The sequence below is a fragment of the Epinephelus moara genome, chromosome 23 (assembly GCF_006386435.1).
Source record: "Epinephelus moara isolate mb chromosome 23, YSFRI_EMoa_1.0, whole genome shotgun sequence".
NCBI classification, from domain to species: Eukaryota; Metazoa; Chordata; class Actinopteri; order Perciformes; family Serranidae; genus Epinephelus; species Epinephelus moara.
The window spans coordinates 14,139,705-14,163,207 of record NC_065528.1 but is presented as its reverse complement, the minus strand read 5'-3'; the positions used below and the strand labels follow the sequence as shown (position 1 = coordinate 14,163,207).

At 40.3% G+C, this 23,503-nt stretch overlaps 3 protein-coding genes across 3 annotated transcripts in view; 2 read left to right on the top strand and 1 right to left on the bottom strand.

Moving 5' to 3' along the window:
* Nucleotides 1–6,458, top strand: part of LOC126384665 (proton myo-inositol cotransporter-like) — a 109,476-nt gene extending 103,018 nt beyond the window's left edge. Inside the window, exons 7-10 of the mRNA XM_050035835.1 lie at nt 2,152–2,277; nt 2,470–2,588; nt 5,105–5,257; nt 6,213–6,458. Of these exons, the coding sequence (XP_049891792.1) occupies nt 2,152–2,277; nt 2,470–2,588; nt 5,105–5,257; nt 6,213–6,439 (625 nt within the window). The 3' untranslated portion in view covers nt 6,440–6,458. The remainder of the gene's footprint in view (nt 1–2,151; nt 2,278–2,469; nt 2,589–5,104; nt 5,258–6,212) is intronic.
* A 5,897-nt stretch (nt 6,459–12,355) lies between these two features.
* On the bottom strand, nt 12,356–21,727 carry LOC126384664 (uncharacterized). The gene is made up of 14 exons (XM_050035833.1): nt 21,605–21,727; nt 19,144–19,291; nt 17,981–18,113; nt 17,799–17,856; nt 17,574–17,685; nt 17,330–17,439; nt 15,729–15,856; nt 15,485–15,651; nt 15,336–15,408; nt 15,193–15,244; nt 14,919–14,946; nt 14,729–14,811; nt 12,702–13,383; nt 12,356–12,570 (listed from the first exon to the last, which is right to left on the bottom strand). The coding sequence occupies exons 1-14, from the start codon at nt 21,674–21,676 to the stop codon at nt 12,374–12,376; spliced, it is 2,043 nt and encodes a 680-aa protein (XP_049891790.1). The 5' UTR covers nt 21,677–21,727; the 3' UTR covers nt 12,356–12,373.
* Nucleotides 20,617–23,503, top strand: part of LOC126384660 (ATP-binding cassette sub-family D member 2-like) — a 33,330-nt gene continuing 30,443 nt past the window's right edge. The window contains exon 1 of the mRNA XM_050035829.1: nt 20,617–22,746. Coding sequence (XP_049891786.1) covers nt 21,808–22,746 — 939 coding nt within the window. The 5' untranslated portion in view covers nt 20,617–21,807. The remainder of the gene's footprint in view (nt 22,747–23,503) is intronic.

The window sequence follows — 23,503 nt, the reverse complement described above, 5'->3', positions numbered from 1 at the left end:
ATAAGGTCACGTCTTCCTGTATAATGACTTATAATGTGGATTATTGCTACATTTGGCCTCACATATTCACTACAATGTCGTGGTGTAGCAGGGTCAAATTGCGTCAGTGGGTTTATCTTGTACTGGTGATAGGCATGGTTTGAAAGGCCATGTCATATAGACTCCAAACAGAGTGTGGCTGCAGTAATACATGTCTCTGTCTATCAGCTGTTTCATGTTTCCAACTGATTTTCTAAAGTATAAAGTGTAAAATGGCTGAAATGTGCAATTGATTGATACATACATGACACTGTACTAATGGAATGAGGCTAAAGCCAGGCAAAAATCATCACCAGTTGATGAACCGTGTAGATGTCGAAGACACAAAAGAGAAGAAGCGTCGTTCTCTTATTGTAGCGTAGAGCAAGTTAGGCCCTGATCACACAGAAAGAGTTTTAGCAGTTAGAGGCGCCTTTTGTTAATGTTTTTAATGATAATGAAGCTTTTTGCTCTTGTTTTTTTGCGTTGTGACATGCCTAGTGTTTCTGAGCTCTAGGCGCTACGTCATCTCGTTTTTCATCATCTTTTTTCCCCATTGTCGAATCAGATGATTTGAGAGGCGGGTCTTCTGTGGTGGTCACGACAACTTTACAGTTGGTAAACGATGGAGGAGAATAGATGATAGACAGCAGGTTGTCAAACTGGCCCTCATTCTAAAATATGCCTGGAAACAACCATCACTGAGGCAAAGCTCCTGGACCTCTCCCCATGATCCACCCTCTTTTTTAGGGTCTCATGTACCCACACAGATCTCTGTTTCCCTGTGCCCAACAAACTATTTACTGACAGCCTCTCACCCTCAACCAGAGCTACAGAAAGTACCTTCTGCCTGTCCAGGGACTAGGGAATAGATACTAATTACTGAGAAAAAAACACGATTGATTATAGAGGGAGGTTAGTGTCAGGATGTGATGGGGTGGTTGCCTGGCAACAATAAAAAGGCGCAGCAAGCGCTTTTTAATTTTTTATTTTTTATTAACTAGTGGCATTCAGTTAAAAATTGTGCAGCTGGGAGCGTATCTATGTTCCCATGGTCCTGTGTTCTCCAGCTCAATATCCACTTGATATGACTCATTACAGAGACCTTTCAAAGGTTTCTGTGTTCTCAGCAATGTTTATGCCCTGGGTCAAATGTTCAAGTAGCCGATGTTTCCCTGGGTCAATATGTTGAAACTACCCACTTACAGCTTACAGCCAACTGATGTTGTACTCTTTGAAAAATATGCCCTGAAACTTTTCTTGAATTTAGACATTATTATGTCCACATTTAAAATGCCCATACCCTTTTGTTCATTAGCAATTTGTACTGTGAAGCTAGCGCTAATCTCTAACAATGTTAGTTTATCTCAGGAGACACAGGACCCTGTGAACATACTGTAGGGATGGCCCTGTGCAGCTTACGTTCGTGCAGATAAACACAGGAGAAAACTCCACAGCTATGCTAATACATAATCTATGATATTTATTAAAGCATCAATATTGTGCACATTTTTAAAAATGTATCATCTGATTCTCAGCTGAATCTAAGCTGTTGCATTTCTCTCCTCACTTTCCCTCACTGTTTACTTTTGCTTTCCTCCGGCACTAATACAAGGTGTTATTTTCGTCTGGTTGACCTCAGTGTGAAATTAGAGCAAGGTGCCCTGCACACAGGGACGCTGCAGCCTGCAAAAATAGACCTCTGACACAAAACACACACATTTCACACACTTCCATCAGGATCACAACAACAAACAAACCTGATGGAGCTGCACAGAAAATAACGTGTGCCCTTGTGAAAAATGGGTTTGCCTCTGCCTATCACATCACTGACTATGGCACAGGACGGGATAAAGATGTAATTCATTACTTCCTGCATGTGGGGAACTGTCCATACATTAATTTCATTTGGATAATGAGGCAATTACAGTCTCAATTAGAGAGGGTGAGGCACTGTTTTCTGTCATAGTCCAGTCTTGTTAGGACAGATACTGTATTTTAGATTTACAGTGCAACTCCATACTTTTAAATTCTGTTTATGAAAAGTGAAGGAATGTGACTTTAGGAGCGACTGTATAGTACGACTTTTATTTAGGGAAATTATAGCTATTGTATGTGCTGTTTGGCTTGCAGTCTGTGCGAGCCGTGCATGCTGGACCCTGGATGTGGTTTCTGTTATCGTGAGAACGGCTCGGCGCTCCTCGCCTCCTCCTGTGTGCCAGTCAATAAGGCCTCCACCGAGCACGCAGCATGGGGAAGGTGAGTCACAGGATGCTGCATGAGTATGTGTTAAGGAAGCAGCAAATGGGGGGCTACACCATGGTGAGATTTATTTTTAATATAATGTAAGATATATTCTAGAGTTTTGATGAAATGACATATTTCACCTGTAGTTGAGAATCAGTGTCAGGTGCAATTAAAAAAGCAAGTGAATGTGCCTCTCTCTTGCAGATGCTCCAACTCCAGCCTGATGAGAGATCAGACCTACTGGGCCTACAACTACTGTCCCACCTCCTACTCCTGGCTAGTTTTATTGGGTCTGGTGTTCTACCTGGCTGCTTTCGCTCCAGGTAAGATTGAACCTGTGTTTTGTGTTTCATTGCATTTACACTTTTTATTTCAGTACCAATTTCATCCTTCTGCATTGCTATGTTAAGTTTACCATAAACTATTGTGTGATGTTTGTGTAATTCACTTGAATGTCATGTAGGGCTCCTTTGAAGCAACATTTTGCAGCTTTTTTTTTTTATCTTGCAACAACTTCAGCATCATTTAGATGGTACACAGAATTGTAATTAGGGCTACAACTAATGATTTTGTTATTTTATTATTTTCATTGTTGATTAGTCTGCTGATTATTTTCTCAATCAGCTGATTAGTTGATTGGTTTATACAGTATTAGAAAATGGAAAAAATAAATAAATTTGATCAGTGTTTCCCAAAGACCAAGATGACATCCTCAGATGTCTTGTTTTGTCCACAGCCCAAAGATATTCAGTTTACTGTCATAAAGGAGTAAAGACACCAGAAAATATTCACATTTAAGAAGCCGGAATCAGAGATTTTTTTTTCTTTAAAAAATACTCAAACTGATTAATTGATTATCAAATTAGTTGCACATTAATTCAATAGTCTACAACTTAACGATTAATCGTTACAGCTCTACTTGTAATAGGGATAATAGTGCCTTTGTCATTCCCACTCCGTGCTCTAAACTCCTGTTCTGGCATTATGTAACTTTGTTAAGCGGGTAAGGAAAGCTTAACGCCTCACAGCACACATCACCAGCTAGCTATAAAAAGCTAGTTTGTTTTAATCTTTTTTATTGTAACCTTTAGGTCCTGCCATGTTTGTAATTGTACACTCAAGTAGCATAGCCTACACAGTGTGTTGTAAACAGTGTGTAATTGTCTCAATAAAGTTAAAGAAGTTAAGGTAAGCTCAGTTAGCTCTGTATTCTCAATAGAAAGAACTGTTGTTGTAAAAATCTAAACTTAATACACCGTTAGTAATGCGTGAATTATACTTTGTAATTGGGCAAACTAACTTATGCAGAGTTGTAAACTGTTTATACCGTCCTGACGTAAGCTGTAGTTGTAATAGAGTGGTGTTTTTGTTGCCACCTTGTGGCTATAATAAGCAAATGTTACTTAATGGTTGGCCAACAAATAATAGTCTTGTATTCTAAGTGACGCTGTAACAGGAACTGTCTCTTATTTCTGTTGTTGTCTTAATTAAAGACGCAAGTTAAGTTCAGCCCGCTAGCCTGATTATTTAAAAGCCTTCCAATATATTACAGTAGTGATCTTTCACAAGGCTAACAGGAAAACAACAACAATCTGACAGTGAGTGTACATCCTTGCCATTGTTATTTTTAAAGGGTTGTGACTTCGACAGCAGTCTTGTTGCTTTCATCCCTATCACAAGAAGTTTTGTAGTTTTCTGGAGGCCAAAAGTAATGTTAGTTTCCATCTTCAATGTCATAGTAAATAATGCTACACAAAGTCATATTTGTGTGAAGTCCTGTAATATTACTCTACCTTGTCAGTCGACATGGTTCTTTGGCTTCTGGCATCTTATTTGGTGGTTCCTAATTCTTCAGCTTGTCAACAAATGCACATGTACAGCTATTCATGACACTTTGTGAGACATCGATAAGGTTACAGCCTATGGCGCAATCTTTCATAAATAACAATTAGCCTGAATGTACACTCTGCTGCCAGATTGTCATTTTCCCGCTGGCTGTGAGACAGATCTCTATGGCTTATGTCAGGACAGTATAAACAGTTTGCAATCCTGCAGGTGCACTTGTATTTACAACAGTGGTGTACCACTCTAAAACTGCAGTGGGGCCAAATCACTATAAAACTATACACGAGACATCATCCACTGGTTTGTGAGTTCCCATTATGAAGCCTCAAGTTCAGAATTTCAGACGGTGTCATCCTTTTTTGGAGCCAGGAGTGACCAAATTTGGGGCTGTGGAGAAGCGATGGGTGGATCTGACTTATAGACTACGTCGACGCCTAGCAGACAGCCTGTCACTCAGAGCAGCCATGCCCTTAATTATGCTTAACTTTAAGCCTTAATAGAATGTAAATTCGTGATTGATATAAAAATTTACCCCCCTACAGTTGCCATGAAGGGGAAAATTAGCTATAGAGACTAAACTGTTTTTTATACCAGGTTTAAACATGTTTATTTCTGCTGTTCAGTCTGGCATTTTAACATGGGGGTCTATGGGGATTGACTTGCTTCTGGAGTCTCAAGTGGTCATTCAGGGAACTGCAGTTTTGGGCACTTCTGCACTGGCTTGAAATATACCAATTCTTGCATCATGTTGCTTCAAAGCCACAAAATACCAGTTGAGATGTGAGTTTCTTTCCTGACCCTGGAAACACTCTCATCACAAAGGTCCATTAAGAAGCCGTTCTGGAGCTTTCAATCATCTCGCACAATCTTCCCCAGCAGATGGAGTTTGCCCAGTTGTCACAGAATTGTAGATGACATACGACACCTCCCCTCCAAGTCTCCTGTTGGAACTTACAAAAGTAATCCCACACCTCGTCTCTCATCTGTCTCTCAGGGATGGGTCCAATGCCATGGACCATCAACTCAGAGATCTACCCTCTGTGGGCGAGGAGCACAGGGAACGCCTGCGCAGCCGGAGTCAACTGGACCTTCAACATCCTGGTGTCTCTCACCTTCCTGCACCTGGCTCAGTACTTCACCTACTACGGTCAGTTTATTTAGAGCTGATATTCTTTGCTTTTGTGGAAGACAGAGGAGGAGATAAACTGAGCTGGTGTAATTTCGATCAGAGTTAACACTCCTGTCAGGAATAATTACCAGCAGCCATCAGGGCTGTCAGTCCTCATTCAGTTCCTTCACTCTCTATGCAAACATCTCAGCAGATCTTGTGTAACAGGCATATTATACATCCTTCGTCAAGGACGTCAAAACCAGCACGATGGTAACAGCTGATTGATACCCCGATGTGTTTCCAACCTTTACTCCTTCTATACATCCTCCATCAGTGTGGCTCAACAGCAGGTTTCTCCTCAGACAGGAAGGAACTGACCTTTCGTGGAGCCGGCTATCGATCCATCAGCGGTGAACGCAGAGGCATCCTGAGATGCAGCGGGTTAATGATAGTTTCAAGGCATTCATCCATCCATCTGGTTTATAGGAATCGTTCACTGAGAACATAAGAATAACAGCGTCCAAGCTGAAAAAACATAATGACGTTGCCATAGAAATGGTAATGGTATTCAGCATAATGTACACTTGCAGCTTAAAAATGTCATTCTGCTCTGACAAGGAGAAAATAGAGATCACTGTGGTCAGGAAATCTCATTAAAGCTCCGTCGCTGTGTTTCTGTGTGAATACTTATTTCTAGGTGCGTCTCTGTGTAGTAACACCATTTTGACAGGTGCGTGGTATTTCTACTTTAAAGTTATTGTGTGGTGACCAGCAGCCTGAATGCAATATTTCAATTAGGTAAAACACTTTTATTTTTCAGCACACACACACATCTCCATAGAAATCTCTTACATCAGGATCCACTACCACCACCGGTGTTTCCTCTTCTGTAGATGAATGAACTTACTTATAAAAAGCGACGGCTGTGTGTTCCTTGTGTTTATAGGCGGCTGTCATCAGTGACAGTGTGTCTTTTGTTTTGTCCTCCCAGGTGCTTTCTTCCTCTACTCCAGCCTGGCTTTGCTGGGTTTCTTCTTCATCTACGGCTGCTTGCCAGAGACCAAAGCCCGCCGCCTGGAGGAAATCGAAGCTCTGTTTGAAAACCAGCTCTGCTCCTGTGGCGCCTCTGATTCAGACGAGGGACGGCAGGTTGAATACATCCGAGTCAAAGGTTCAAACTACCATCTATCGGACAACGACGCATCTGACGTGGACTAGAGAGTTTGGGTGATTAGTGATACATGCAGAGTGGTTGGGTCTGTGATATCTTTCTTTTTGTTGCGTGTGAGCTGAGGAGCCACAAGAGTTTTGCTTGTGTCAGTAATGTGAGTGAGTTCACCTCCAATCCAGTCAATTCAGGAATCCAAAATCAGTGATTTAATAGCAGAAAGGGTCTTTTGTTTTCAGCCTATTCTCTGAATTGAGGGTGAACTGATGACAAATCTGGAGTCAAACCTGCTTTAGTGGACAGCTGAATCTTCAACTAGGCACCACAAACATCTCAATTACAAAAGGCTTAAAGGAAAACTTCACCCACAAAATGACCACTTTCATTAAAACTAGGGCTGGGTAATGGTACTTAATACCTTTAGTTGTAGAAATGTCTGCAGTCAATAGCAACATTTCAGTGAAACTTTACCTGAATTGGATTCTTTTTGCACAGTGGTCTGATCCCACACCGTCCCAACTCCCTGCCTGGTAGGTATGATTTTTGTTGCTGCGTCTCCAGAGCTGCGCTCTTCGGCAAACTGTCAGCAAAGTTACTCTATAGCAGAAGGTATCCCATTACAAGCTGCGCCAATGGTACAAAATGGTGTACACTTCTGGTCTCCCAGGTTCAAAACAATACAACACTACATACTGTACAAATTTAATGTTTGTTCCTTATTTGCTGCTCGTTTGTATCTGCTGCTAATCTCAAGTGGACCGTCTCGGTTAATCAATAGTCTCTGCTGTCAGTTCATCGTCTGCCCGGTTAACACGAGCAAACACAGCAGCTGCTAACATCCAACACCAAGCTGTTAACAGTGGTGGAGGAAGTACCTGAAAGACACACTTGAGTTAAAATACAGATATCTTACCAGAAAAAGACATTGGTAGAAGTTTAAGTCACCTATTAGAATATTACTTGGTTATAAGTATTAAAGTATCTGGGGCCGGTTGCACAAAGCACCTTAAGTTTGCTCCTTAAGTATGACACGAAATACCTCACCAATAACTGATTGGAAAGATTGTGTTGCATAAATTGCATAAAACCGCAGAGCAATCATTCATTCAGCTTTAGAAAGTTGAGTGATCCAACCCCTGACAGTGACAGTCATGAATTGACTTCTGGTAAAATCTAAAGTGCAAAATGAGATGCTCATCATTAAGTGTGTCCATCGGATTCTCCTGCTCGTGGAACACTCTTTTCGGGATGCCCTAATTTTTCTCATTTGTCTCCATAAACTCAACCATGCTGTGGTTAAGATGGAGTCAGAGGTACTTTATGTTTTTGTCCTTACTTTGGCTAGCGTGCAACAGTTTAACAAACTTTACGCAATTCCTTAAGTATAAGAGGAGAGATCCTTAAGGAAACATTTTAAGGAAACCTTAAGGAGAGGACTTGAGGATGTTTTGTGCAACCAGTTTTTTTTTTCAAGGAAACCTTAACTGAGACTTTAAGGAAAATCTTAACTGAAGGTGCTTTGTGAAATTACTGTACTTAAGTATCAAAAGTAATTTTATTAAATTGCATATATTCAAAAGTATTGATAGTAATAGTACAAAATGCTATTCATATAAAACCAAGTGGTTTATTTCTTGTTAACATGAACACCACTTTAAAAAAGGACAAGTACATTACACTTTAAAGAATAACGAGGTCTTCTTCACAACTTTAAAGATTTAAAGAAACCTACTGACTATCCAGGGCTGACACACTGCAGCAGAGCTGTCACCACGCTGTTTCCTGATACAAATCTTTATTTCCTTGAATCATTACTCGCCCTCTCTGCCGTGGGACGCCATTTTCTGCTTCTATCATCGAGCTGGTTTCATCGTTGATTGGAATATACTCACGAGCATGTAACATCTAATCTGACATGCAGCCTAGGCTTGACTGGAAATCCAAAATAGCAGCATGCCATTAACACAATTTAAAAAAATAACATGTTACATTCAGACCTTAATCACCTCGTGATTGTGTTAATGCTGACAGCCCTGCAAATGGTCATTTTGCGAGTGAAGTATTTCTTTAAACACTGCCTTTTCCACACGTGTACAGGAAACATGACTGCTGAAGACACACTGCATGTACAAAATACGAGGGACACGTCCTCTCTTACGAAGTCCACTGATGGTGATGTACTTTGCAAAAGGGGCTGCAGCTCAGCATCAGTAATATGTTCCTAATATTTTGTACATTTGTTGACTAAATATACTTTATGATTTACATATGATGTATGTACAGGATAAAAAACAATCGGTAATACACATCAAAGTTATTGTCAGAATGCGTTGAGAACTCCAATGTGGCGATGAGATCCAGGTTTGTGTGTCCACAGAACTTTTGACAGCAGTTGTAACTTATTGTTGATCTGTAGTACCATTATGCCTTTCTATATGAAACACGTCTCAGTTACATGTTGTTTACGCTTGTAGCATAGCACACTTATGTCAGTTCCTCATCTGATGACGGTCTTAGTTTGTGCTTCTGATATTTTTTACGAAAAGCAAACACCAGAGATGTACAGTATATTGTTCGAGTTTAGAAAACTTGTATTGTCAGTCGGTGCCTAAACAGAACCACTCACCAATCTAGTAGCACAGTTCAGTTGCTATGGTTTATATTTATTAATTTATTCATTTAAATACTGCAACAAAGTACTAATTGCTTTAGGATAGTCTATGTTAAGTTTCAGGCCTGCAATTCTGTTGCTCACCTGCCTCTAAAAATTGCAGTTTTTAACATAGTACTATGAAGAGGACAGTCTTGTGTCACTCTACTGCAAGGAAGCTGCCAAAACCTACACTTCCTGTTATAAACCTGGGTATTAAACATGTAACGTCCAGCAAAGGAGGCCAGTGGTAGACTGAAACCATGGTTTAATGGTTGAGACTTCTCTTGTATTTCCTAAACATGATGATATTAGTGCCTGTGTATTGTGAAGGTCCCTAATGGCCGTTTTTCAGTCCAATCCCCGAAGTGGGTGTATGATATCATGTTATGATAATTAGGTCTGCATAGCTTTTTTTTTTATTTGAAATGTACATATTTGCATTGCACCGTGAATGAAATGTTTTTGGGGTTTTTTAACCGTCATTTCATGTATTTTGATTTCTGTCTTCCTCCATAGCCTTATGTACAAATAGCAAAGCGTATCATTTACGTGGTTCTCGTGTCAAAAGTCGAGGAGTAGGCTTTAGCGTAATTTGCCAATGTTGTTTTGTAAAAAGTGTAAAATTGTGTGAGGTTACACCTTGTTAGTCAAACACACATAGGTTTCTGTGTAGCAAAAGCTGTTTGAAAGTAGAATACGGTGTAACTTTGTGTAACAAAACAAAACTAAGGCGTACTGTGTCCGATGATCGGGTGAAGGACAGTCCATAATTTTTGACACGTGGGTCCTCACCCACCATGATTTAATAAGATATAATACTTCTTTTTAAAAAACTTTCAATGAAGAAGCTCTTCATCAAATGCCGTGGCATGATGTTATGACATTTTCAGTGACCTGTGAAAGCTGAATGAAGTATTTGCTCCAAGTATTGTGATAGTTCTGGTATTGTCAAGGTGTCACATTTACATATGGTTGCCTATGGAAATTATTCATCCGCAGGGTTCCCACACATTCCACAACTTCTCTACAATATTGTACCCAATTTCTATGACTTTATTTTAGTAGTTTAAACTGGGTAGGCCTGTTTAACATTCCCACCTCCGACAAGCTGTACATGCCCACTGCCAATAGACAAGATCAGTGTAACACTGAAATCCATGACCTGTCAGATTCTGTGACCGCAGAACCAGACTCCCTTAAAAAACGTTGAGTTTTGTGTGTTGTTGAGTGGTTAGTGTTTAGAGGTTCGTCATACAGTGGTATCTAACAAATTAGCATCCCACGAACAACCTTACATAACTAACGTAAATTTACGTACTTAATGTAAAGTTAGCTTGGGTTTAGGCGAGTAAAATTACATTGGTTAGTTTTAGGAAAATTAACATGCTGACAACGTAAATTAAAATAACTCAAAATTTGTTTGGTTTCACATGGTTCTGAACACTGGTCTCCTGGGGGAAAGTCCTGTGTTGTGTTTGGTCACATGATGGCAACCTTCCCAAATACTAGAGTTAGACACTATTATTGCCTCATGATTACATGAGTTATAAAAGAATTTTGGTGCATTACTTTTGGTTGGTGTATGTATGAACAATGCATGGAAACAGCCTGGGCACATACTATCACTTAGCAAGACGTCAAGGCCACGCCCCTTTTTGGAGGATAGAAAACCAAATATCATTTAGGTGTCAATGCAACTGGATTATAATTTTGACAAGTTTGTATGTATTTACTTCTTGTTAAACGTTAAGTGATTGCCTAACAAATTAAGGTTGAGCACCGTCATGTCCCGTCAGTTGTCCCCTGTCAAAGTCTATCAGTGACCCCACACAGTGGTTGGGTATTTCATGTATAGATGTCCGGATCATGACACATAGTGATTCAATTAAATGTAGATATTTGATTGAATCACGAGGTACCATAAGGCTGAGTGTTGTCTGTACATGACCAACCTGTTAATGGGCAACTGTTAGACCTAGGCTGAGATTTAGTTGGAGACGACAGTCAGATGCTGCTATATGACTGTGCTGCAGCAGCTTCCCACTCAAGCTAACGTTAGCTCTCCATCCGCAGTAACTGTTACCAGCATTATTCAGCGACTTACCACACTGACAGTGAATATTGAGTATCTTATGGGCCTCAAATCTCAGTGTGAAAGCTTTAGTTAACCTGCATCACAAAAGTTTTTAGTCATTTTCCTGTTTCCTTTGCTGATGTGATGGTGTGTTTCTTTCCCCCAAAAGAGGGCGGAGCCTTGGCGATGACACCATACTGGTCTAGTCTATGTGTATCACGTGACATTAGATTTTAAATTAATAGTTCTAGGAATGTATGTTGCCTAACATTAGACATGTTTTGGACAGCGCATATTCAATAATTTTCCAAAACATTATGTTATTTCCAAAAACAATTTTCAGACCGGAATTTCATGACCGTGGGAACCCTGAATCAGTATATTAGAAATATGGACCATATTATTCTCATCAATGGTGACACAGTAATAAAATGGCTTACAAACACCCACATGAGGAAACCCTATAACTGTAACAACACATTAACAATATTACTGTATGCTTTCGAAAATGGTCAGCATTTAAAATAAGCTTGTCAACCGTTTCATTCGATGGAGACTAGTTTAAAAGTGGGGAAAAATTGCTGATTATAATTCAAAATGTGATGGTATTGTTATATCTGTTATTTTCATTTGGTCCAGGATGAGTTGTCTTAAAACCACACCAACTAGTTTTGTACTTAAAGTATTATTACAGGCAACACACACACATACACACACACACAGATTAAGCTCCGTAACACAGACTGTGTAATAAAACTTGTGTTGACCAAATATTTAGCGTGATTGTTTCAGCTGTTGACATCCAGTCGTTTTGACACTGTCCTCTGCCCACTGTGGGGACATTTAATGTGTACTTCTGGTGAAATGGTTGCAAATTCTTTTCTATGTGAACCAACTATGTGTGTTTCTACGGTTTACGAGGAACGACAAAAACACTAATTAAAAAAAAAACAGTGCTGTATAGTATATTTGATTATTGTTCAAGCTGTATATGTTTTGCTAGAGTTTATATTCTATAAAAAAAAATATCTTCATGAAATCTTAACACTTGAATATGTATACGGGGAAAGAAATAAACGAATAAATCAGAGCGACGCTTTGGGGCTTTATTTAACTGTCGTAGCCTTTAGAACAAACACTTTGTATATTTTATGTGGCTAAATATGCTGAAACAAACTATTAAAATAATGCTTTGAATTAAGATGCACAGAACAGGCATGCTTTTGCGTTATATCCTGCTGTCTTCACCCATCCACCTTACTTCCTCACCTCCTTCCTTTGCTTGAGCAGGAGCAAAATGTCAGCTATTTCCTGAAGTGTCTTGGCCTCTTCTGAGAGTCTGTCAGCCCTCGTGGCAGATGTGACCTCCTCCCTCACTTCATTTGAGAGGTCTTTCATCAGACGGCCATTTTCTCGTTGCCCTCTCTCATCTCTGCCCTCTTTGTTCTCCTTGGCTAATTCAGAAATAAGAGCAGAAAACAAGCGTACTTAACAAAATACCCACATTCATTTATGTCTTCATCAGTGGAATCTGCAGAATTTAAATAATGTCAATCTTACACAATATCTCACTTTTACATTATACCTCTTCCATCAGTCATGCTCACATCAACAAAGGGGTTTATGACTCTCTGTGGGATCACTGTGCCATCACTGTTGTTTATGATGCTGCTGCCTGGCTGGGAACCAGCTCTGGATTTCTTCTTGGTCCTGGTCGTATGCTTCCCTCCACTCCTCGCCTTGCCTGTTGAAGGCGTGTGTGTACTCGGCTCTGCAGCAGTATTAGCCTGCCTCTCTGTGGCCGCAAGCTGTACTGACACGTCAACAGGTGGCAGGCACAAGTTAAATCCAGTGGCTTCACTGTCTACATCAGCGCAGCACTGAGTCCAGGCATTGCCTGTCTCAGCTGTAGGGTTGTCGACAGTTTGAGTTCCAGCGTCTCGAGTTTCACTGGGTGTTTTCTTGCATTTGCACAGCTCGGAGCTCTGAGTTTGAGCCAGAGCTTGAGGAGATGCAAACTGAGCTGTGCTGCTTCCCTTCTGTTGGCTGTTACTTCCAGAGGCTTTAACTGGGAAAGCTGCATTCTCCATCTGATTGTCTCTTAAGTTCATTTTGGGTCTCAGGAGCGGGGTGGAAGCCCTGAGCTTACTGTGCCTTTGTTTTGGATTCTCCTGTGAGCCCACGTTTGGGTTTAGGTTATCTGCACAACTGGCTCGGTCCATAAAAGAAGAGGCAGCGTGGAGACATGGCTCACAGCATTCATCATCCTAAAATACAGTCAGAAGAAGGAAACACAACAGTGCTGATGTTTGATATTGCAAAAGAGAACAGTGGGTGCTGATGTGTGGTAAAATTAGGAAATGAATAACTTTTGCTGAAAGATGTTGATTGGAGGATTTTTGTCTGCTAGTATTACACTTGTCTGTGTTCGATGCCAATCCTCCTGAGTGCCAGCAGCTGCTGCATCTGCACACCTGAACCTCATCTGCAATCAAGCCACTGCAGTATAGAACTCCAGCTAAAACATCCAGATCATTCAGTCTCCTCTGAGGTACAGACAATCCAGACCAACTAATACATTTTTGGCACTTTATTGTTTTGTACTTCGGGACATCAATTCATGCCTCAACCATAATTCACCACGTCCAGCCTTGTTATCGTATTCTGCCTCTGAATCTGGGCTGCTCTGCCTTCAGCTAATCTGCCTGCTTCGCTTCGCCATTCCTGGTCCACCTCAGCCATCATTTCATTCAAGCCTTCAGCTCCACTTCTTCAAACTACAATAAACTGCCTTTTACCATTCAGCGTTTCCTGGTTGTGTTTGTATTTTGGATCCTCAGATGAACTGCCACAACAGCTTCCAATCATTTTGAAATTGATTTACAATGCAACATTGGAAAAAAATTAGATTCATTAAATCCTACTTCTGGTTTCTTTGCATTTTTAAGACTTTTGAAAGATTGATTTAAGAGAGTTTAATACCAATTAAGGCCTATTTTTTTTTTATTTACAAGATTAATGAATTCGGTGCACACACATTTTCATGGACAAAATTTCCAAACTTTACAGTAACTTTTTGAAGGACCCATAATAAAGAAAACATTTTTTCTTGCCCCACTTGCCTGGCATTTTTCAAACATAGACTCACGCTCTATTCAAACATTATTTCAGCTAGCTGGCATACAGGAGGGGAAAAACGAATCCAGGATGAAAATGACGAAACAAACGTGACGGTAAACAAAACGCTGTCACACACTGATGCATATTATATAGAAAATTAATTTGCCGTTATGTTACAGTACGTGGAAGGTCATCCACATAACATTATTGTAACAATTTCATTAAATACAACAAAATTCCATGACTCTTCGATTCCTGGAAAATGTGATATGAAATTCCAGGACTTTTTCTATGTTTTCCATTACTGTAGGAACCCTGCTTTTAAGACTTTTCAAAGACAGTACTGATTTTAATTGAGTTTAATTAAAAGGAATGCAGTATGTATTACAAAATGTAGACTAAACTACTGCAACTTAAACTGTTTTTTTTTCTGAGGTGATTCTGCAGTCACAGTACAACAGCAAGAGGGACAAAACATGTAACTTTACTTACATCAGATGAGTCTGAATTGAGGTAACCTCCATGACAAGAGAATTTACAGCCATCCATGGAGTCGTCGTTAGATTCAAGACATGCTATGGAATTGGAAAAAAAGGGGGAAAATATCTCCTTATTTACTGTCTTTTCTCCAGCTTATACACAATAAATGGGTATATTAATTGGAGATGCTTAGGAAACTTACAAAAGTTCATGTCGGTGCAGTTGGAGAGCTGTGAATAAAACAGAATGTAAAACTGCAACTGCCCAAATCAAAAGTACTTCTATCGGGATAACTATCAGTAACAAATACTGTCAGAGGCTCTGTACGACATCTCAATATGACTGGAAAAACAGGTGACATTTTCTTAAACGTCTCAAAGATTTTATTGTTTGCTCTGTTCAATGTTGGTTCCATGGCAGCCACAAACTTTACCACTTGGTGGCAGCAAAAGACTATTTTACTGTTACACACTCACATGTATGTGGTCATTTCCCGCCACGTCCATGCACTGAGACTCAGGGACAGTTCTGACAGTGATGACACAAAATAAACATAAAAACAAAGCATATCACCCATCAATGATAAAAAAGTGATAATATTTAATGTGTAAACACCTACTGTGGTGTTGAGGATTCAGCAGGTGTATGATCTTTGAGATATATCTTTGATTTTCTTCCTCCAAGATGAGATGCTGAAATCAAACTTCATGTTAATTCTCAACAAGACAGTCATCGTGGTTATGTAAGAATTTCAAGCACAATATTCACCTTCTCTTTCACATTGTTCAGTTCTGAAGCCCTCAAAGTAATCTCCCTCAAACTGCTGCTCAGTGTCGGACTGGTGAAGACTGAAGTCCAACATGGGCTCCTTGTCCTCCAGCTGGTTGAGAGAGAAGGTGACCTCATGTCTCGCTTTGTCCCGTGCCTCTGTGTTACTGTGATATCACACATATGATTTGATTTTTTCTAAAATGACAGAAAATAATCCATCAAATTCTAGTGTTGTTCTCACTCTGGTACTGGACTTCTGAACAGGACTTGGGCTGCTATGGGTGTCTCCAGTTGGCAGAGGGGTGGGTTTGATCCACAGGACCAGGGGACACTGTTGCTCATACCTCTGGGCTGGGAGAAAGGCTGAAACTAGCAAAATAAAAGCAAACTGCATCATATTTGGGAAGACGCTGTCACATTTTAAAGCTCAATCCTTCACAGGAGTTCACAGTCAGGTCCCAGCTGTAGTTGCTCTTGGCAGTGACCAAAGATTTATCTAAAATACTACATCTGACATATCTACAGACATGGAGGAGTCAACATAGCCATTATCATTTCATTGTTTCCTAATTAAAGGGATAGTTTGAATTTTTCAAAGTGCATTGTAGGGAGTTCTTATCCATAGCCAGTGTATTACATACAGTAAATGTTTGTCAGCATGCCTCCCGATTGGAGGAGCGGTAGGAGCACCAACACAGATGCTAAGCAATGAGCTGCTGTGGATTAGGACAGAGGAAAAACGTATTTAAGAAACCTACCAAATAACATTTAATGAAGCTCTAGCAAAAGTTCAGTCAGGAAGACAATGCTACAATGAACCTTGTCTTTACAGATTCATCGGCCTCATCAGCCTCATCAGTCAGCAGCCTCACGGCCAATTTCCACCAGATGCGTGTTGGTTGCGTCTGCGCTCCGGCACGGCAGCGGAGCCGACAGGATTCCATTCTAGTCAATGTGTGTGTTTCCACCAGCTGCGGCTGTGCTGCGTTCCGGCTCCGTCTCAGCTCCGGCACTCCGGAGCACCAGAGGGAGATATTTTGTGATGGAGGGACATCTGAGCAGCAGCAAGATAAATCCTGATCTGAACCGGTCAGTGGCGAAAAAAAGCACTTTTAATGCGCAAACTTATACGGAACGCATTTGCCCCCGTTACTGTTTTAGTTTGTTTCGCGGCTGCCGGCTACATCCGCCTCCCTCAATACTGAACCAATTTTAGAGCGAGTTGTACCCATGAATCATACACACACATACACATGGGGAAATAGAGCCCAGATTGAAAAATACCGAAGTTATCCTTTAAGCAGTAATTTACAGATGTGTTCCGTACACTTGAAAAATTAATTCACAGTTATTAATACTATTTAATTCTGTGCTTAGGATCACACTAGTTGGTGCATTTGCAAGTTTTGAATGAACATGACTGACATTTTTGCAAAGCAAAGCTTTTATCTGGTGACATTTGACGTGGCAGTGTGCCCTCCGGCTTTACTTGAGGTGTGCATTTGTAACCTAAGCAAAATATCACTTTAAGGTAAAAGGCAAAGCGGTATTCAAGTTGGTTGAACACTGGTATTTTGCTACATGCAAAATCAGTGATAACCTCTCTAAGAACACAGCATCACATGCTGCCTTTCTCTCTGAGCCCACCGTCAACTGAGCCATTTTCACACTGTATTATGGGCCAAAGTACAGCTAAATGTTGACTACTGTAGATGGCGAGTCCAAGTAAGGCCTATAAAGCTACAGTTGGAGTTTAATGTTCCCATGCTTGTGTAATAAATGTAACTGTAACCATGACATTATGTGGTGATGTTATTGTAAATAATATTCTCTTTTCACTACCTTGGTCTGCTCCAGCCCTGAGGTGTCCCACGGTGGGGGGGAGCAGTGCGGAAGAAGCTGTGTCTGTGTCTGGCCTCTCTGCTGGAGGTTCAGCTGCAGGGGGAATATTCCTGAGGAGACCAGTTTGATTTGGCCTTAACTGGATTATTGTATAAAATGCACTCACACAGATTAAAAATGCACAGTTATCATTGTGTAAAATAATTCATGACAGTTTGCTCTGTAAAATATTTTGCAACACCACCTTGGCCTGAGGAAGCTGATGAAGTGGAGAAAGGGCTCAGGCGGTCGGTTCTGGGTGGCAGGTAGTCAGATGCACTGTTGTCTGAGAAACCTGACTCCAGCACTGGTGACAACTCGGGAACAGAAACATGAAAGACTTTTTAGCCAAAGAGTCCATCCATCCATTATTTGTATCCTTCACAGATCCTTTAAAGGGTCGCAGAAAACTGACAGTAAAGTGACTAACCTGTCGACACTTGAAGCCTTGCGGAATAACATTGTTTCTTCTTCTCATTCCTTGAACACTAGATGTGGACGCAGAATACACACAATGAATGAATGACTTAATTTCATGTGATTGTGCAGTGAAAGACCTGGGTGATGCTGACAAAATCATATGTGTCAATACAAACCACACTTCAGTTCTACCTGTTCTGAGGTTGGCCCTCAACAAGACTCAGCTGTGATGGAGAGCAGGGGCTCATTGGCAGTACCAGGGACTCATTTCTCTTCTGCTTGGATCCTCCTTTACTGCTGGCAAGAACTGCTACTTTTAGAGGATCTGAAAAACACAAACATTGTTTACTTAAATCATTTGCCATACTGAGGGACTGAGGAACATATCTACGTCATTATCTACACACACTAGACATATCAAGCAAATATTTAAGACAAGATAATCCTTTAGTCGTCCTACAGAAGGGAAATTTGCAACATTACAGCAGCAGAGGGATAGTGCAAACAAGAGGTAAACTGTGTGACTATGTGATATATGTCTATGGAATATTTATAGAATATACAATGTAAGAATATACAATAATACACTTTAAATATACTTAAATACAAATACTAAATACAATATTAAATATATATCCATAGGATAATATTCTACTACCAGTATACATAAAACAAATGTGCAAATTTGTTGAGGTTATACTTTTCAGAGGGCAGTCAGGTAAAGTGGGAGGATAACATGGTAATTTTCCATGTGCAAGGTTACTGAAGACCAAAACATAGTGAAGTTGGTTGGGACCGAAAACTATAAAGCTGACAGTTTCCTGTTAGACAGAGGTGAACTATTTCCTGTATCTGTCCTTGTGACAGGGAAGCTGAACCAGTCTGTTAGAGAGAGAGCTCAGCTGTCTGTCCAGTAGGTGGTGGAGAGGGTGCTCAGAATTATCTATAATGGATAAGTTTGTTCAGTGTCCTCCTCTCTACCACATATTTATACTATATTTTTTACATTGATAATATCATATGAGACTAGATCAATTTTGAGCATGGTTATATCGTAAGAGTCCTTTTCTGTTTTTAAAAGCTGCATTACAATAAAGCTATGTAATTATCTGAACTAGGCAGACTTAAAGTACTGTGCCTGAGTGTGTCTGATACATCTCATTATAAAACACATTAGGTGTACTATTATATTTTTTACTAGCTTTAGGAAATTTAATTAGCTTCACATAAGGGAGGTGGTTCATTCTTTATTCTCCTGAAGTCATGTAATGTTTTCCCTTCAAGCTTCTTTAGTATGTTTTTTTTATAACTGTTTACTCATAAAGTATCTTTCTGTACTAGTTGTTGCTTCTCACCTTTAATTTCTTTCTTAGCAGCAATCTGGTTGACGATAAACAGAGTCACTAGGTCCATACTCCCGGAGCTAGTTCCTCGAGGAGATGCTGGCAGAGCTACTCCCAAGTTCTTCAGCCTCTGTTGCATTTTTCTCTTTTCAAAGAACTCCTGAGGACAAAAAGAGCAACACCACAACATTTAGCCAGACATATTCTTATAAGACTATAGCTTTTATCTCGTGAAGTCATGAAAACTTTATTTCGCCTTCTTACCCTCTGCTTCTTGGCATCATTCTTCATAATAAACCTGTTCCTGCAATAAGAGCCGTTACGTTAGCATTACCTAGCTTAGCTAACGCTTGTAGGCTAACCTAAATATTAGCACGTCTAAAGTCGCTTACCTTGAACCCCCGACCCAGTTCATTTTCAACGGCTTTTAATTATCAGAGAAGTACTGGAAATTTTAGTGTAGTGACTGAAAACAACAAAGCTATAACGGTAGCTAACGTGAGTAAGTTCAAAGTAACGTTACACTGGTAGCTAGCTTATAGTTTTAGCTAGGTAGCTATCTAACGTTTACTATTGCTTAAAATGCGCGAGGACAAACCACTTATCCTTTCACGTGCCACTTATGACGTAAGTTCACAAACTTGTATTAATATGTTTTAATCACTTGTATTTAAACTTGCCTTAATAATATATTTTTTTCTTTATGCAGAATTACTGTGTGACAAGCAGTAAAAAACTTTTTTTTTTCAACTTTATTGAACTAAATATTATAAATATTACAGTCAGACATCTAAAAATTAAATTAAAATTAAATTAAAATAAATTACCAAATAGCTGTTTATATGCTCATGGTGTATGGTGGATACACATTTTTTATTTATAAAAACTTTTAAATAGGGGGATGGTATGGCAATTTTAGATTTCTGTATATGAAACTTATCGAGCAGGATCATGAGGTTTATCTTAAAACTCAATGAATTAACGATACATTCAAAATAAACAACATATTTTAGATTGATTTTCACAGGGTGACCAGTTTTCCTTGGAATATGTATTTCCAAATCTGTCCAAAATTGAATAGAATGTGATCAACTAAAAAAACATACAGATGCTTTAGGTTCAAGTCAGTAAATCTTGACGCCATTGCATTAAAAAGGTGGAAATTCAGCAACATTTTAAAGTGAATCTCTTACCTTGTTAGAAACACTTAATTTGAAATCCTTCTGCCATACAGCGCCACATATTTGTGACTTCCATCACAGTTTCCTTCTTTGAGTGATTTATTTTTTTAAAGGAAAAACATAGTCATATATGGTTATCAGTGCACCGTTAAATACAGTCGATACAGTAGAGACTACCTCGTTACGTGCATCACGCAACCAATCGTCTTTTGGCCGGGGGCGCGACCAATGAAAGAGCGTAGGGCGGAAATAAGGAGCGACAAGTTAGCGGCAAAAACTACAATCAGTAAGGAAGTAGACGAATTTACTTATTAAAAAAATAAAACCATTAGTTTGAAAGCACTTAATCTACGTTTGTAGTAAGGGATCTTTATTTGTCAGAGGAGAGGGGTGTCTGGGGTTTGACATTGTGAAACCACAATTTTCATGTTTTCATTAAAGTCAGTGATAAGATTACTACAAAATATAGGCATTTAAAGCTGTATGCCATTCTCTTAGGCCAAAGTAAAAGACATAAGTCCCTCATTAGAGCTTTAAAACCTATTTGACATGTCTCCCCCACCTCTGCAGTTACACCTCCAAAACACTAGTTAGCAGTGGGGTGTCTGTGAAGTGCTGTAAAGTTGAGTTGATTCAAAACCCACCCAAAACACATATTAAACGTGGCTTAATAGCCACAATTTCAGTTACAAGTACACAAATTGGCATCATTATAACTCGCAGCGTTCACAGACAAAGCATTTGTCTTTTGCTCGATATATTTTCCCCACTTATTCAACATGCTAATGTTATTAGCACAAGCCTATGGCATGCTTAGCGGCTAGCAGACATTTCCTCTACTCATAAGAAGCCAGGGACAACAGCAACATTTAACAAAGGTAACGTTACAAAGTTTGGCTCCATTGCAACTCACAAGGTTCACCGGCAAAACAGCTGGTTTATACTAAACATGTTTTCCAAACAAATATAACATGCTAACGTCATTAGCACAAGCCTATGGCATTTTTCATTGTGTACATTAGCTTAGCGTGTAGGAGACATTTCCTCTACTCATATGTAGCCAGAACCACCAGCAACATTTTTTAACTAAGGTAATGTTATGAAATGCGTCTCCACTACCACTCACAAGGTTCATTGTCAAAACACCTGTCTTATACTTAACACATTTTCCATACAACTACGACATGCTAACAGTATTAGCACAAGCTTATAGCATTTTACAACGTAACAATTAGCTTAGCGGCTAGCAGAGTTGAAGTTGAACTTGAGTTTTTATTTTGACAGCTACAAACCGGAAGTAGAGTGACTGTATGTTGTCTTGCTTGACGTTGGTACAGGAAAAAGAGCAGGATGTAGCGGTACATGATGTATCGGGCTCGCTTCACATCAATCCAACCACCACAAGTCCTTCTGTGTATCTATGTCGACGCGGTGAGTCGGGTTTGGGGGATGGGTGTTGTACGGATCGTCAGCAGAGACGACTAACGTTTGAAAAATGTCCAACATCCTCGATGCGGCGTCCAACGTAAAATGGGACCGCACGGCTGCGGCGAAGCGAGCCGTGTTCCTTGCGGCTGCCGCTTATGGTGTCAAAACACTGTACCCCATCATCTGCAAGCAGCTCAGCAAAAACAAAGATCCCAGGAATAAAGGGTCAAAGGCGGAAAACGGGTCCGCCTGTTCGGTACAAACACGGATATGTGCTGCGGATCTGAAGAAGACATCCCCCGGGGTAAATGCGGAATTTTTCAAGCAGATCCTCGAACTTGGTAAAATCCTCTTCCCCAAGCTCGTGTCCAGAGAGCTGGGTTTGCTCTCCTTGCACTCGGTGGCGCTCATATCCAGGACGTTTCTGTCTATTTACGTGGCCAGCTTGGACGGAAAGATAGTGAAAACGATAGTGGAGAAGGAGCCCAGGAGCTTCATCATCCAGCTGATGAAATGGCTCCTCATTGCCATCCCGGCCACGTTCGTCAACAGCGCCATCCGGTACCTGGAGTGCAAACTGGCTCTGGCCTTCCGCACCCGGCTGGTGAACCATGCCTACCGGACCTACTTCACCGATCAGACCTACTACAGAGTCAGCAACATGGACGGGAGGCTCGCCAACCCGGACCAGTCTCTCACGGAGGATGTAATGATGTTCTCCCAGTCTGTGGCCCACCTCTACTCCAACCTCACCAAGCCCATCCTGGACGTGATGCTCACCTCCTACACGCTCATACAGACCGCCAGGTCCAGGGGGGCCAACGCCAGTGGGCCCACCCTGCTGGCCGGCCTGGTGGTCTTTGCCACAGCTAAGGTCCTGCGTGCCTGCTCGCCTAAATTTGGCAAGCTGGTGGCCGAGGAGGCTCATAGGAAAGGCTACCTGCGCTATGTACACTCCAGGATCATTGCGAATGCTGAGGAGATAGCTTTCTACAGGGGACACAAGGTATGCAGGCCTGGATGTGTACAATGTAGAGGTTGCCTTTGTTGTGGCAGACATGCAGGCGAGAATATAGTCTTAATTCAATTGTGATCACTCAGAATAGAAAACAACTAAAGCAAATCCATATTTTCCATTAGCAGATCATTAATAGACCACATGCTAGAATGTTTCTCAGTATGACATACAGTCTGAATGTCCACCATTACATTCACTGTACTGGTGGACATATTAGACAGATATAAACATATAAAACTCAATTTTGTTTTCTTCATCCTCCATACCAGTCTCTGCATTCCTTAAATCCACTTATAAACATGTAATATGAGATTATTAACCACATCTAATAGCAAAGCTCATATAGTGTCGTAACACGTGTACATAACTGTAATCAGATTGAGAATTACACACAAGTTCATTCAGTGCAGCTTAAAGATCAGATTAAAGGGGAGCAACACTTAAATTAAGAATTCCAGTATGTTATGTCCATGGTCTAGGAAAGTTCAATTAGTATTTGTGAACATGAGCTACTCTCTCTCAAAGCTGCTCCATTGACAATGAATGGGGGCCAGATTTTTGTGGACCCAAATTTTTTTTTTTTTTTTTTTTCTTTTGACCTAAATTAATTTTATTCTATAGACCAAATCACAATGTTTATTTACAATAACTTCTGGGTAGAAAACCCTCACATTACGTACATTAAATAAAACAGTGCTGAGCAAGCGCTGCCTCAGTTGGTTAGTTTTTAGCCACCTAAAAAAAA

Bases quoted from the DNA above. Each gene is read 5' to 3' on its own strand.
- LOC126384664 (XM_050035833.1), bottom strand. From the start codon at position 21,676: ATGTACCGCTACATCCTGCTCTTTTTCCTGTACCAACGTCAAGCAAGA. The intron at 18,114-19,143 runs GTGAGAAGCAAC...TGTGTTTTTCAG, and splicing joins TGCTAAGAAAGAAATTAAAG to ATCCTCTAAAAGTAGCAGTT. The intron at 13,384-14,728 runs GTAAGTAAAGTT...ACTGTATTTTAG, and splicing joins TCAATTCAGACTCATCTGAT to GATGATGAATGCTGTGAGCC.